Genomic DNA, 12,341 nt, shown 5'->3' on the forward strand with positions numbered 1-12,341 from the left:
AAAGAAACCAAAAAACAATTCTTAATGGGCCTGGTGCTGTCCTAACCAACACCCTGCAAGATCATATGATGATGGAAAGCCAAACAAGTAAACTGGAAAGATGAGATTATAAACATTAGGTTGATGGGATCTCTGACGACGAGAAAGGAGCAGACCTTATTGCAGCGATTATGAATATACTGGGGAATACATTGAATTCCACCTCATCACATTGGGAAGCAACCTGTCCATCAACTGATCAATCACGCATCAACACTCTGTAGGATATATGTAGATTGTATGAGTCTTTATTGGTCTGATCCAAAATATATGGAGTATTGATTTGGGAGGATTCCCATTAATTTCAGTGGGCTTGGGATGAGGTTGGGAAAGATGAGGATCAATATTAAAATTGAAAGGTGGATAAGGAACTGGTTAAAGGGGAGACTACAACGGGTCATGCTGAAAGGTGAACTGTCAGGCTGGATGGAGGTTACTAGTGGAGTTCCTCAGGGATCGGTTTTGAGACCAATCTTATTTAACCTTTTTATTACTGACCTTGGCACAAAAAGTGGGAATGTGCTAATAAAGTTTGTGGATGACACAAAGCTGGGAGGTATTGCCAATACAGAGACGGACCGGGATATCATACAGGAAGATCTGGATGACCTTGTAAACTGGAGTAATAGTAATAGGATGAAATTTAATAGTGAAAAGTGCAAGGTCATGCATTCAGGGATTAATAACAAGAATTATTGTTATAAGATGGGGACACATTTTATAACAGAGGAGAAGGACCTCGGGGTATTGGTGGATCACAGGATGACTATGAGCTGCCAATGTGATATGGCTGTGAAAAAGCTAATGCAGTCTTGAGATGCATCACGTGAGGCATTTCCAGTAGAGATAAGGAGGTGTTAGTACCATTATACAAGGCACTGGTGAGACCTCATCTGTGCAGTTCTGGTCTCCCATGTTTAAGAAGGATGAATTCAAACTGGAACAGGTACAGAGAAGGGCTACTAGGATGATCTGAGGAATGGAAAACCTGTCTTATGAAAGGACACTCAAAGAGTTTGGCTTGTTTAGCCTAACCAAAAGAAGGCTGAGGGGAGATATGATTGCTCTTTATAAATATATCAAAGGGATAAATATCAGGGAGGGAGAGGAATTATTTAAGCTTACTACCAATGTGGACACAAGAACAAATGGATATAAACTGGACACTAGGAAGTTTGGACTTGAAATTAGATGAAGGTTTCTAACCATTAGATGAGTGAAGTTCTGGAACAGCCTTCCAAGGGGAGTAGTGGAGGCAAAAGACATATCTGGCTTCAAGACTAAGCTTGATAAGTTTATGGAGGGGATGGTATGATGGGATAGCCTAATTTTGGCAATTAATTGATCTTTGATTATTAGCAGGTAAATATGCCCAATGGTCTGTGATGGGATGTTAGATGGGGTAGGATCTGAGTTACTACAGAAAATTCTTTCCTGGGTTTCTGGCTGGTGAGTCTTGCCCACATGCTCAGGGTTTAACTGATCACCATATTTGGGGTCAGGAAGGAATTTTCCTCCAGGGAAGATTGGCAGAGGCCCTGGAGGTTTTTCGCCTTCCTCTGCAGCGTGGGGCATGGGTCACTTGCTGGAGGATTCTCTGCACCTTGAGGTCTTTAAACCATGAATTGAGGACTTCAGTAACTCAGACATAGGTTAGGGGTTTGTTACAGGAGTGGGTGGGTGAGATTCTGTGGCCTGCATTGTGCAGGTCAGACTAGATGATCATAATGATCCCTTCTGATGTTAAAGTCTATGAGGAAAAATGATGGCAAGGAAATTCCAGTCCTGTTTTCAGAGTTAAAAAATTGGAATTTCATCCATATTATAATCATGGTCTTCATAACTGGAAGGTGTTTTATGAAAGGGAAAGTAAGGCTGAAAATTTCAGATCCAATGGCAAACAAGGGACTTGGGACAAGCTGGATTCAGACACAAATAGATTGCTTTATCCTGCTGGCCAGTAGGTTCACCATGAAGATCAGAAATTGCTCGCTTTCTTTCATGATCCCTATTGAGTCGCTAAGATGATAAAAGTCAAAGACAAAAACTTCAGATCTGACAGAACCTTTGCAATGCTCCCTGAGATTTGCTTCTTTCCCATGTCTTAGAAGTTAATGTCACTGAGTTTATGGATGATATTGTGTTTCATTTGTAACTGAATTTAACTGATTTAACACTGCCCACTCTAGAAAGTTGAGTGCGTTTCTTAGTGGTAGGGATGTTACGTTTCAGCACTGGTCATAAATAATTCACTTTGACCAACAGAATAGTTAAAGGGATGGAAAGTGAAATTTGAATTAAATTAATTGAAATTGAAATTACAGTTAAATTGCCTTTTATTACAGGCAAACGGTAAGTTTAGCGTGTTCCAGAAAATGTATTAAAATCTTACTGCTCTCTGGCCTGTCCTACCAAGGGACCAATAGAAGTTGGGACCCACCTGATACTCAAGGATTTCCCTGCTCCCATTAGTGAACTATTGTAGCGAATTACAATAATCACCAGAAACACTCCATTGGAAGATGAAGGGTTGGATTTTCAAATGCACAGAACACTAGCCTAATGCAGCTGCCACTAAAGTCAATATTAAAACTCCAGTTGACTTTACTGGCAGCAGCATTAAGCCAGTGCTCAGTGCTTTTAAAAATCCCACACAATCTATGGAGCCATTACTGAATCAGACTGCTTAAAAGACAAAAATAAAGGGGCGGGGGAGGGGGCAAGAGGGTCCAGTGCATATTCTGAGTTATTGGAAAGGGGGATGGAGAGAATGTGCCAACTCCTTCACTCATTGTTTTACACTAGCTTGTTCCCCTCTGTGTTCTTTTGCACAACAGGGGAATATATGGACCCATCCCACCCAATGTTAAACCATTCTGAAAGATATACAATGTAGATGAGAGAATGCTGCACTTACCAGCAGGCAAGAATACAACTAGCATTGCTATAAATGTTATACAACACCACTGATAGTTATTACTGTATGATTAACTATGTCCACTAGATCCCCCTTGTCCACGTTTGTTGACCCCTTCAAAGAACTCTAATAGATTAGTAAGACACGATTTCCCTTTACAGAAACCATGTTGACTATTGCTCAACAGTTTATTTTATTCTTAACTATTGTTTCAACTAATTTGCCCGGTACCGACGTTAGACTTACCGGTCTGTAATTGCCGGGATCACCTCTAGAGCCCTTTTTAAATATTGGCGTTACATTAGCTAACTTCCAGTCATTGGGTACCGAAGCCAATTTAAAGGACAGGTTACAAACCTTAGTTAATAGTTCCGCAACTTCACATTTGAGTTCTTTCAGAACTCTTGGGTGAATGCCATCTGGTCCCGGTGACTTGTTAATGTTGAGTTTATCAATTAATTCCAAGACCTCCTCTAGTGACACTTCAATCTGTGACAGTTCCTCAGATTTGTCACCTACAAAAGCCGGCTCAGGTTTGGGAATCTCCCTAACATCCTCAGCCGTGAAGACTGAAGCAAAGAATCCATTTAGTTTCTCTGCAATGACTTTATCGTCTTTAAGCGCTCCTTTTCTATTTCGATTGTCAAGGGGCCCCACTGGTTGTTTAGCAGGCTTCCTGCTTCTGATGTACTTAAACATTTTGTTATTACTTTTGGAGTTTATGGCTAGCCGTTCTTCAAACTCCTCTTTGGCTTTTCTTATTATACTCTTGCACTTAAGTTGGCAGTGTTTATGCTGCTTTCTATTTGCCTCACTAGGATTTGACTTCCACTTTCTAAAGGAAGTCTTTTTATCTCTCACTGCTTCTTTTACATGGTTGTTAAGCCATGGTGGCTCTTTTTTAGTTCTTTTACTGTGTTTCTTAATTTGGGGTATACATTGAAGTTGGGCCTCTATTATGGTGTCTTTAAAAAGCACCTATGCAGCTTGCCGGGATTTCACTTTAGTCACTGTACCTTTTAACTTTTGTTTAACTAACTCGCTCATTTTTGTATAGTTCCCCCTTTTGAAATTAAATGCCACAGTGTTGGGCTGTTGAGATGTTCTTCCCACCACAGGGATGTTGAAGGCTATTGTATTATGGTCACTATTTCCAAGTGGTCCTGCTATAGTTACCTCTTGGACCAGCTCCTGCGCTCCACTCAGGATTAAATCTAGAGTTGCCTCTCCCCTGGTGGGTTTCCGTACCAGCTGCTCCATGAAGCAGTCATTTAAAGTATCGAGAAATTTTATCTCTGCATTTCGTCCTGAAGTGAAATGTTCCCAATCAATATGGGGATAATTGAAATCCCCCAATATTATTGGGTTCTTAATTTTGATAGCCTCTCTAATTTCCCTTAGCATTTCACTCTAATTTCCCTTAGCATCCTGGGACCAACACGGCTACAACGCTACTGCAAACATTGCTGCTTTGGTCAGATCTATAACCAAAATGATCTATAGGGGCATGGTAGCAAATAAGCTGAGGCCAAGGAGTTAACTTTGTTACGTGACTACAGATTCTTGCCTTTATTTAATGCTCAGTGTAATTCTTTCAAGATTTCCTAAAAGAATTTAAAACCACCTCTCAATGCCCCATGTGACTGACTTCATGTCTGTCTTTGTCAGTGTTTTCTCCAGCATAAAGTCAATAATAATTAAATGAGCGGTGGTCACCAACATTGCTGCAAACATATAAAAAGGGCAAAATCAAAATCTTAAATGACTAGAGACCTGACAGATGCAGGCAAGAAAGGGAAATTAAGTACCCATAAAGTCTTACAACAGGGAGAGAAGAAATAAATGGGGTCTCACAACAGAAGCATTTGTAGATTTTTATTAGAAAGAGACATTAGCAGACAGTATCACAAAATAAAAAAATTAAAACAATTAGCAATGAAAACAAATTGGAAAACATATAGAAACACTAACCAGCAGATTTCTTCTTTTAATTATTTTATATATCTATCTTACTATCTTACTGTATTGCTTGCAATGACATCACTCTAGTTTAATGATTTCTGATTTTCCACCATGTATGTATAAGACATAGGGCCATTTTGATGCTCAGGGAACAGAGTGTACTGAGACAACAGATCTCTGGAACACAGCCTTCAATCATTCACATGATTTTCCTAGAATATCCTGAATTTTGCCATGTATTTAACTTTCACAAAATATTATGTTTTAAACATTTCACTGTTTCAGGGTGACTGCTTCCAAAACTGGCTGCAGAGTGTACAGAAATAACCTCGTGTACTAGTGCTATCCGGAGCACAAGGAGCACACGCCATGAACAGGAAATCGAACAGATCCAACTCCACCAAGATACAGTGGTTTGAATAAAGGGATTTTTTTTTCGTTTACATCCTCTCATGTTTATCTTTGGAAATGCACAACTTTAAAAACAAGTTGGCAATTCTATAATCTTAAACAGTTGCCTTTTGTACCAACGTTAACAAACTAAAGATATTCACTACTTCAACTGAGCTATAATACTCCTTGACATTGCATCAGATTCAGAGCCTCCTGTTAGCACAATTAGTGGCAGATTAACAAGCAATGCAAAGGCCCAGATGTTGTTGTAAATAAAATTTTATTCATACTTGTCTCTGCGGTTAAATTCCATGTATGTGCTAGTATTGGTTAAATTTTCCTTGATGCAGTTGTCCATGCCTAGCATGGACAACTGCTAGGCATGTTGATTTTTTTTTAAAGTATCTTACTAACCCCAACATGTTGTAAAAATAGGGCTATAAAAAAAACCAAGGACGTGGTCTGCAAACCCACTGAGGACATCCTCAGTCAGTATAAGCTGTCATAGCTCTATTTAAGTCAAGAGATGTGACGGATATAAAAAAATGTTATATATCTTTCTCTATATAATTGTGTGGAATTTACATCCTGCTTCTGTTAATTGCCATGAACCACAATACAATGACCTAATAAATGGAGTTAATAGCTACCTTCTCCCAAATGGATTGCTTTAATCGAAAATTTTAACATCCAATCTCTTATTTCTTATCTGTGCTATGACAGTTTGCCCTAGCTGAAGATATGCCCATTAGACCAGGTATATTGTTTAATACCATGGGTTGAATGGGAATACCCCGATAGTAAGCAATTTGCCCAGTAGAAGCATGTGTAATCTCAGACCTCAAAACTGTATTTTAAAATATAAATTCACAGAACCCTCCACCTTAACCAGTTTTTGGATTTTGTGTGTCACACAAAACACAAAGACAAGTCATGACCAGTGCAGACTTTGCTTTCTAAGACGAAATTTGATCATTTTTAAATTAATGGAGGACGTGTTTCCTCTGCGTTCGTACTTTCAACTAGGAAAACTCCTAACTTTATTAAAAATATGTGCATATACATTTTAATATTTATTTCACAGCTAGAATAATTAAAGTCTGAGAACCATCGAATCTCCAATTTCAACTTAATGGTTAAATTGCAATAATGAAAGATTACTAAGGAATAAGAATAACCTTACAAATATACATTCTCACACAGCATATTGCTTTGGGACTGAAATGGTTTGAAATATGAAATATTTATACCACCTGCAAAATCAAATTATTCCAAAGCGACCAAATGTACTAATCCCCCTGCTGTATCATCCGCCTTATGATTTCAAAAAGGCAAGGATTTTGGTTAATACCAATGCAAACAGAGCCAAACTGCCACATACAGTTAAGATAAAACGCTAACAATATAAAAGGTCACTGGATTTATATTATTCTTCAGTATGGTTTGTTTCCTGGTGGCATGTTGAACATTTTACAGTAATTCCTAAGAAATGTAGACATTTTAAATGCAGGCCTCTGTTGTTTATCTATTTATGCAGTGGTTAAGGGATAGATTCGGAAATCCTTATTCACACTGGTCCCAGCTGTGAGCTGGCCTATGTATCCCCAACCACCCAGTACAGAGGAGTCAGCATCAGACAGCTACATGCTCTCTCCTACACTAGTAGATAGGGAGTCAGTCTGGTGTCACTGCCTCTCACAGTGCACCAGTCAGCCAACTGAGTCAGCAGAGTGGAAGTAAGCAGTGCAAGGAAATGAACTAGCAAAGCCTGCTTCCCCACTTTCAGCAAGTGGAAAGTAGGGATTCAACTGAGACAATCCCAATTTGGTCTGTGCTCTACTCCTGAAGCAGTGCAACAACGCGCTGTCCTTTATAAGGTGCCAGTCTTGTCCATTAAGCAACATCTTGCTCCACAACTAGTCACACTTATCTCAAGAGGGCTACTTGTGGAGCAAACTTCTCTTCAATATGAGAAAAGGTGTCAAAATTTGGTTCTAAATGATAAAAACCATTTTCCCCACAATACACTATATCTGTCATGCTAAAAATATGGGCAGAAGAGTTAAATGTTTACAGAAAGATACTGATACTGTATGTCCATTCTTAAAGTGAAATGGCCTGTGGTATTGTAAGCAAACACATTTGATGCAAAGCAGAAAGTAAATCCGTTATTTCAAGGCAGTTAAAATGAAATGAATACACATAATTTCAGTGCTTTAAATTCTTAAATGCTCCAAATATGCTGGAAAAAATAAGGAGTCTGTATGGAAACATCGTACAGCATCCAGTCAACTGCATAGGGTTAGAAGTAGGGTGACCCTATTGCTAATTCTTCCGCCGCTTACTCCTGGGAAGTACTTGACCACTTTCTGGTGTTTTGGGGCGACGTGATTTTCGTTTGCTAGCTATCAGATCTGGAAAGCTGCTGTGAAAGAAAATAGAAAAGAAAATGCATTTTGTAATTGGTTCTAAATGTAATTAAAAACTGAATATTTCTACTAAGAATTATAAGCACCCGGCGCACACCCTTCCTCTATATTCTTTGGGAGAATAAAACAAAATACTGCTTTAACTTATTTTGTCTGCTTCATTGCCACTGGTTCGTGAAAATAAGGTGGAAAACAGAGCTCTTGGTATCAGGTTCCTCTCTACAAATAGCATCAACCAAAAAGAACAGTTGTCAGTACAGAATGTCTCTTCTGCACCTAAGGGGGCAAAGCCCAGCCAGCCAGAGAGTATGAACATTTATTGTCATGGAGTAAAGAGGACACCATAAACTGTTAAAATGTGGAGTGGCTGCTCTTCAAAAACATTTCAGTGAATTGACAGCTTAAGACTTCAGTTCAGTAAGTGACTTTCCAGGAGGCCAATGTCATGTTTCATGCAAAGTATCAATTCTCTTGGGTACACAGACAGAACATAAAAGTGACAGGCTGGATCATGCAGAATTAATAAAAAGACTAAACCGCAGCCAGATTAATCCTTGAAATAATACTTTCCTGGGTCTCTAAAACTGTTCTCTAATTTTTTTAATACATTGACAAGATGTCCTAACCTCCTGTGGAGACAGTATGTCACTAAATGAGGCGTAAATGCCCAATCTGCCTGCCATTTAAATGATGCACCCCAAAATACTGATGTCTCAGCAAGACAGTCTCTGAAACTTTGCCTTCTAGCTTCCTATGCAACTAATTTTCCTTGTGAAAAAGGGCTACATTCTTCTTACTCTAATATTGTAAAATTCCTACCTAATAAAATGACCATGTGCACATGTGTGTTTAAATTGGTGATGAAAGACCAATCTACTCAGCTCCTCCCACACATCCACACCCGTCAATGTGTATTCAGACAGTGTCATGGAGTTGGAACACCTATGCTAAATCTTGTTGCTTCCGGTTGATGTTGATTTCCTTACTCTAATCCCATTCCTGGTTCATTTTCTCACTGCCTGTAGTCAGTAAAACCAACAAAAATTTGGCTGCTGCCCTGGGTATGCTAGAGGGAGAAGGCTACACAGAGAGAAAGCTTCTGTTCAAATAAATGTGTTAGTCTCTAAGGCGCCACAAGTACTCCTGTTCTTTTATTTAAAGAGAAAGTGAGTGGCTGTTGTCATGAGAAAGTGTCCCCCACGCTTTTGGGGGAGAAACTGTCTAGTCACCACCACCTGACCACCTCTCTTTCTCCCCGCCCCCAAAAAACGTCTTGATAAAAGAATGGGTGCACAGCAAGGGGAATATTTTATATTCTGCCTTTTATTAAATATGTTTTTACAAAAATACATGGATTTGATTTTACAATAAATAACTTCTCATATGCCATGTTTTGATGTTAGCTGCATCATTTTGGGGCTCTAACCACAGTAAAAGTTAAATTCCCTTATTTTAACTACCAGTTAACCTCCCTCCCCAACCCCCCCAAAAAAGATCTCTAGCCTGTTGGCATCAGTAAAAATTTCCTATGGCTCACAAATAAAGAAAAAGATTATAGAACTGCGACTGAAGCACGATGTTCATCTTTAATCTGCAGTACAAGATATGTGTGTATAGTTTACAAAGGAAAATTCCACTGAAGCAGGATGTCAGCTATGGAGATATGTTTTAGAAAAGTTATTTAAAACCATAAACTGGATGGACTCTGTTTTCCAGGTCAGTTAGCTGACATTCTTGCTTTGCAAGGCTCTGCTGCAGCTGAAATAAAATGTTTATTGCTTATTGAAATCACAACCATCAGGTACTTTCTTGGTGTAACAAAATATTGGAAGAATAATACAGTTGCTCCCTTCAGTGTTTCTGAAGAAAAAGAGTAAAATTCTCTTCATTTTTATTTTGAAAGGTAACCCTCCGGTATCACGGCTAATGTTGACAAAGCAGTATAGGTAAGTTATTGAAAGAGGTCTACTTAAAATGGAACTCTTCCTGGCAATAAAGAGCTTGAGAGAAGTTACAAGTGATATTTGCCATAGCTCCCTGTTAAAAAAGGAACTTTTGGGGAGTTTTCTTGAGACAGACGCCATTTGCCAGAGGATCTTCATACTTACGACCAATGGATTTTCCATCACCAGAAATCAAAGAAATAGGGTTTTTTCCCTTATTCACAGAGTTAATTAAAATTGAGTAGAATTTGGGTGCATTTAAATTAGGCAGCTAAACTGCCTCTCTCAGGCCTGGTCTACACTGGGGCGGGGGGAGTTGATCTAAGTTACACAACTTCAGCTACGTGAATAACATAGCTGAAGTCAACGTACTTAGATCTACTTACCACAGCGTCTTCACTGTGGTAAGTCGACAGCTGATGCTCCCCCATCGATGCCACCTGTGCCTCTCGCCCTGGTGGAGTACCGGAGTTGACGGGAGAGTGCTCGGCGGTTGATTTATTGCATCTAGGCTAGACGCGATAAATCGACCCCCGCTGGATCGATTGCTGCCCGTGATCTAGCTGGTAATGTAGACAAGCCCTCAGACTAACAGCTTGGAATCCCGTGTAGTGATGACATGAGTGATATAATGTTCACCAATCCATAGCTATTACAATACCAGAATTCTCCACAAAAATACAGTCTGTTTTTACCATTTGCCAAAATTTGTCCAGGAAAAATAATCCAGCTAGCTAAACTGGGACTTTGCAACTGAAAGTAAAAATGGAAAAGTCTGAAGTGCCAATATTACCACCTCCAACAAGTGGAGTTTGACTGGAGCAACTCGTATTTCAGAGCCCATCCCTGCATTGAAATGAGAGCAGAAGGGCCCCAGCACCTGCATGAAACCACTGCAAAGTCACTATGTCCCTGAACATTAAGGCGAACACTAGAATGTTCAGGATTTACAATGCTCCTTTGCTGGGTTTGTGTGACCCTAAGAACCCCTGAACGCTCACAGGAAAATGGATCCCTGTTATGTAACTGGACCTAGGGCTGGCTCCAGGCACCAGCCCAGCAAGCAGGTGCTTGGAGCAGCCAGCAGAGAGGGGCGGCACGTCCGGCTCTTCACCGGCAACTCCCTCGGTCCCTCTCGGAGCAAAGGGCCAGCCACCAAATTGCCACCGAAGACTGAAGTGACGGCGGTAGAGCTGATCAGGATCGCGGCTCCCCCCCGCTTCTTTGGGCGACAAAAACCCTGGAGCCGGCCCTGACTGGACCTGATCCTCAGCTGACCTAAACAAGCTGGTGTGTGCACTGTTCCTTTGGGGACAGTTTCTGAGAATGTCCAATGGCTAAAGGCTGGACACTGCAGGGGAATGCTTCAAGGGAACTCAGAGATTGGGGTGCACGTATTGTTAACCTGCAAGGTATGGTAAGGGTTAGCATTGCCCAGAGGAGAGTGTTTGCATGAAGAAGTGGTGGAAGCTGACAGCCAGATAAGCACAAGCAAAGCTTCCTCTTGCTGTAGGCAGTGGGGATAATAAGGTGACTCAGAGTCCTGAGCATCTCAAAAAAGCATCACAGCTTGATTAAATCCCACTCGGTTATCCAGAGAATGAAGCAAACAACAGAATGTACCTGATCCCATCCAAGCCCTTCCTGGCTCATGAAGCTGCAAACCTAAGAACTTTGAGAATTTGATTTCTGCATGCATGGGAGAAGTGAGGGAATCAAAACAGTGGCTACTGTTTCCCTCTTCTAGTCTTGCCCAAAACCCAATTCTGGCTGCTTTTGATCCCCAGCATGTTAGTGGAAGACAACATATTAGCTTTAATCCAGAAAAAAAAAATTGGTACCTTTAAAAATTAATGAAATAAAATATTAACTTTATATATACACACACATTACATACACCCATCCCCTTCTCTGCTACAGCTCACAGTCCTGCATCATTTAAATTCAATGCAAGTGGTGTGGTTGTATAGCGTGAAATATCTCATTACTGTAACACATTGCTAAAGGCAATTCCACATTGAACTGAAACACATAAGCCAACTTATGAAAGAATTCGTAACACATCTAGGTTGCTGCAGCTCTTTTATACCAATTTTTTTTATAAGTTTGCCAAATTCCAAAAATGTCATTTTTGAAACATTGGCATCAGAGCTATTTTCAACTTATTCATAATACAAAATACGGCAGAGTGGTTTCTTTTGATATCTATTTACCAGATTCTTGCAAATTAACCAGTTTCAGTCATAGAAACATTCAGTGCACGTGACATGCATCCAAAGGAAAGGGATATAAACCTTCGTGCTTTAGTGCATTAGTCAACCTCTAATTATATGGACCCTAGATGGTATTCAGAGCACTTGCTTGTGGTCACATGATGGTGGTTTCACATCCTTTTTTCCAAGATACTAATTATATTACATACATTAAATACTTTCTTAATGTTACTTTTCCTATAAGCAATTGCTGTAGCTGCCACAGGATGTTATTTGATTGTAAACGAGAGGTGGTGTTTTATGCAGTCATGACGGGCAGAGATTTTCCAGGAAACACTTTCTATTAGGAGGTGATCTGCATCATAGAAAAGTTTGGGAACAATTGTCCTTCCAATGCAGGATTGTTTCCTGAAGTACATTTATTAGTACTTTGCTGGGTCTAGAT

General features: G+C 39.9%; 1 protein-coding gene across 3 annotated transcripts in view; it reads right to left on the reverse strand.

Annotated features, from left to right (window-relative positions):
* Positions 1 to 4,818: 4,818 nt before the first annotated feature.
* Positions 4,819 to 12,341, reverse strand: part of RAD18 (RAD18 E3 ubiquitin protein ligase) — a 115,573-nt gene continuing 108,050 nt past the window's right edge. For 2 of the 3 annotated variants that reach the window (XM_045025565.1, XM_045025567.1), the window contains exon 13: positions 4,819 to 7,736. In XM_045025565.1, the coding sequence (XP_044881500.1) occupies positions 7,637 to 7,736 (100 nt within the window). In that variant the 3' untranslated portion in view covers positions 4,819 to 7,636. The remainder of the gene's footprint in view (positions 7,737 to 12,341) is intronic. The other variant, XM_045025566.1, reaches the window with a different exon arrangement.

This window comes from Mauremys mutica, chromosome 7 (assembly GCF_020497125.1).
Source record: "Mauremys mutica isolate MM-2020 ecotype Southern chromosome 7, ASM2049712v1, whole genome shotgun sequence".
Taxonomy (NCBI): Eukaryota; Metazoa; Chordata; order Testudines; family Geoemydidae; genus Mauremys; species Mauremys mutica.